The 2,890-nt window shown below is 38.5% G+C and overlaps 1 protein-coding gene across 1 annotated transcript; it reads left to right on the top strand.

Annotated features, from left to right (window-relative positions):
- Positions 1–236: 236 nt before the first annotated feature.
- LOC140157372 (uncharacterized) lies at positions 237–2,341 on the top strand. The gene is made up of 2 exons (XM_072180542.1): positions 237–519; positions 1,469–2,341. Exons 1-2 carry the CDS (start codon positions 404–406, stop codon positions 2,184–2,186), a joined length of 834 nt encoding a protein of 277 aa, XP_072036643.1. The 5' UTR covers positions 237–403; the 3' UTR covers positions 2,187–2,341.
- Positions 2,342–2,890: the final 549 nt, after the last annotated feature.

Genomic DNA, 2,890 nt, shown 5'->3' with positions numbered 1-2,890 from the left:
TGAAGAGAAGGTAATTTGTTATGGAGGTAGAGCTTTGCATGATTCCGAAAAGACGTATACAACTACTGAACTTGAAGCTTTGGCTGTAGTTGAAGGGATTAAGAAATATTCCCCATACCTTCAACATACTGTAAAGTTCATAATTCAGACTGATCACTGTGCATTGAAATGGTTGTTTGGTCAAAAGCGTACAACAGGTCGCCTCGCAAGGTGGGTACTGAAGTTATAATCATATACTTATGAAGTAGTCCATAAAAGAGGATGTAAGAATGGTAATGCAGATGCACTAAGTAGAATACCAACTCAAGTGTCAGAATCTTGTAATTCATGTAACTCATATCATGTTGACTCCCCTACTTCCTCAGCAACAGATTCAAACTGGACAGAATGTGGCTTGGAGACAATGACTGATGACGTCATCAATGACTCTCCTACGTCAGAGACAAAGCCAGATCCAGAAGTGAATACTGTTCGAAATCTGAGATTTCAGAGGAATAGACGACTGGATGGAGACAAAAAGTATGTAGATATTCAAAAGTTCCTTCTTTACCAACTGATGTTAATGTGGACCATTTCAAAGATGCTCAATTAGCTGATCCTTTTGCTGGTCCCATGATAAGATTTTTGGATGAAGACATATTGCCTGATAATCAAAGACAAGCACGTGATATTTTATTGCAGTCAGATCAATACTATGTCCATGAAGGTATTTTGTATCATATATGGCACACACCCGCCAAACGTCATATGCCAGAAAGAAATACTGTGCAATTTTATGTACCTGTAACCATGATTGATATCATACTTAACAACTGTCATGATAATGTTTTAGCAGCTCATTTTGGTTTTCAGAGAACATATCACAAAATCCGCCAAAGATATTTCTGGAAACGTATGTATAGAGATGTTGACAATTGGGTAAGATCGTGTATATCTTGTGCTCAGAGAAAACACATAGACACAAAGTTAGAGCTCCCATGATGACCATGAAGGTCCCCAGTGCATTTGAACGTGTAAGTGTGGATATCTTGGGTCCTCTACCTATTACAACCAATGGTAATCGGTATGTATTGTGTTTTACAGATCACTGTACCAGATGGCCTATCTTAGTTCCAATTAAGACTATTGATGCAGCCACAGTAGCTAGAGCATTCTTTGATCATATTATATGCCAACATGGTTGTCCGCAATATTTGCTTAGTGATCGAGGTACAAATTTCCTCAGTAAACTGGTGCTTGAAGTGTGTAGAATTATGCGTACATCAAAGTTGAATACAAGTAGTTATCATCCACAGTGTAATGCTATCCAGGAACGTTTTAACTCTGTTATCTTAGATACCTTGTCACACTATGCTAATGAGTATCAGACAAACTGGGATGAGTATATTTCAGCCATTCAATTTGCATATAGGTCTACACCAGCAGACAATTCTGTAGGATTTAGCCCTTTCTTTTTATTATATAGCAGGGAAGCAAGACTACCCCTGGATGTGACATTGATGGCTAAGAGTGAATACCCAGAGAAGACAGTGAGAGAACATATCCATCATTTGGTATCTCAATTAGAAGTGTTCCGTGCAATATCTAAGCAACATCTTGAACTTAATCAAGCTAGCATGAAAGACCGTTATGATGAACATGCAAGTGATGTACAGTTTCAGGTGGGTGATACAATTTGGTTATATATTCCAGCCACTCAACCAGGCTTGTCCAAGAAGCTCATGAAATTTTGGTCAGGACCATACTTACTCGTAGAGCAAACGGGGCCCGTGAATTTCCGTGTTCGAAATCTGACAAACAATAAGTTGATGTCAGCCCCAGTGCATGTTAATCGAATGAAGTTTGCCTATGATCGGTATGCCAGACCAGAAAATCATGTCATGCCCAAAGATTTTGTGCAAAGGGATCCTCTAGAAGATGTTGTAGATGCTGATTGTCCAGATGACTCGTTTGCCCCACTTATGGCATCCCAGGAATTGGATAAGCGCACATCTTTTATACCGGGTCTACCTTTGACTCCTGTTACCACAAGTAGTGAGTATGAAGTAGAGAAGATTTTACGTGGTAGGTACAGGGACAACAAGCTTCAGTATCTTATCAAGTGGCGTGATTTCCCAAGTTCCAGAAATACTTGGGAGCCTGCTGATAATTTAAACCCAGCTGCTTTGGAATTTTTTGAAAAGTAATCCTGTGAAGATATCTGGCAAAAGCAGATGAATGTGTTGCAATTGAATTTTGTAATACTAATGTTGTGCATAGAGCAGATTGTAATTTATGAATTTTTGAAAACTGTGTTTATGGAAATTTGGATGTATTCATTTTTCAAATTATGTGAAGAATAAAGCAGATTGTAATTTCAATTATGAATTTTTGAATTGAAAATTGAAAATTGCGTGTTTATGGAATTTTGGCTGTATTAATTTTTCAAAATTGTGAAGAATTTAAGAAAGGCAGCGTGTGTTATGTTATGATGTTATACTGTATAAATCATGTTATATTGTATATGGTATACGGCCCGGAGGGGGTTCTCCCTGGTTGAAGGTATACGGGGATGTGCCACGGTTTTGGGGTACCTTTTCAGCGATTTTGGTATATCGATGGGTGGGTTTTCAGTGGAGATCGATGCGCCCAATTGGGCGGATTTTGGCCAAAGTGCCTTTAAAAGCGCCCAAATAGGGCAAATTTGGGTGATTTTTGGGTGCTTTTTGTTGAAAATTGGTATATTGATGGGTAGCAAAAACAGCAAAAAGTAGGTAAAGAGAAAGTCAGCATCCGAAAGTCTGCGTGGCACATCCCCGTACAAAATTTTTCGAAGAACCCCCCGGGGTATACGGTATTCTTATGATTATGGAATTAAGAAATATGCTAAATTAGATAGTATGTATGTGTT

Source organism: Amphiura filiformis, chromosome 7 (assembly GCF_039555335.1).
Source record: "Amphiura filiformis chromosome 7, Afil_fr2py, whole genome shotgun sequence".
Taxonomy (NCBI): Eukaryota; Metazoa; Echinodermata; class Ophiuroidea; order Amphilepidida; family Amphiuridae; genus Amphiura; species Amphiura filiformis.
The sequence above is the reverse complement of the archived record's forward strand: the minus strand, read 5'-3'. Positions and strand labels throughout refer to the sequence as shown.

Bases quoted from the DNA above. Each gene is read 5' to 3' on its own strand.
- LOC140157372 (XM_072180542.1), top strand. From the start codon at position 404: ATGACTGATGACGTCATCAATGACTCTCCTACGTCAGAGACAAAGCCA. The intron at 520-1,468 runs GTATGTAGATAT...ATTATATAGCAG, and splicing joins CGACTGGATGGAGACAAAAA to GGAAGCAAGACTACCCCTGG.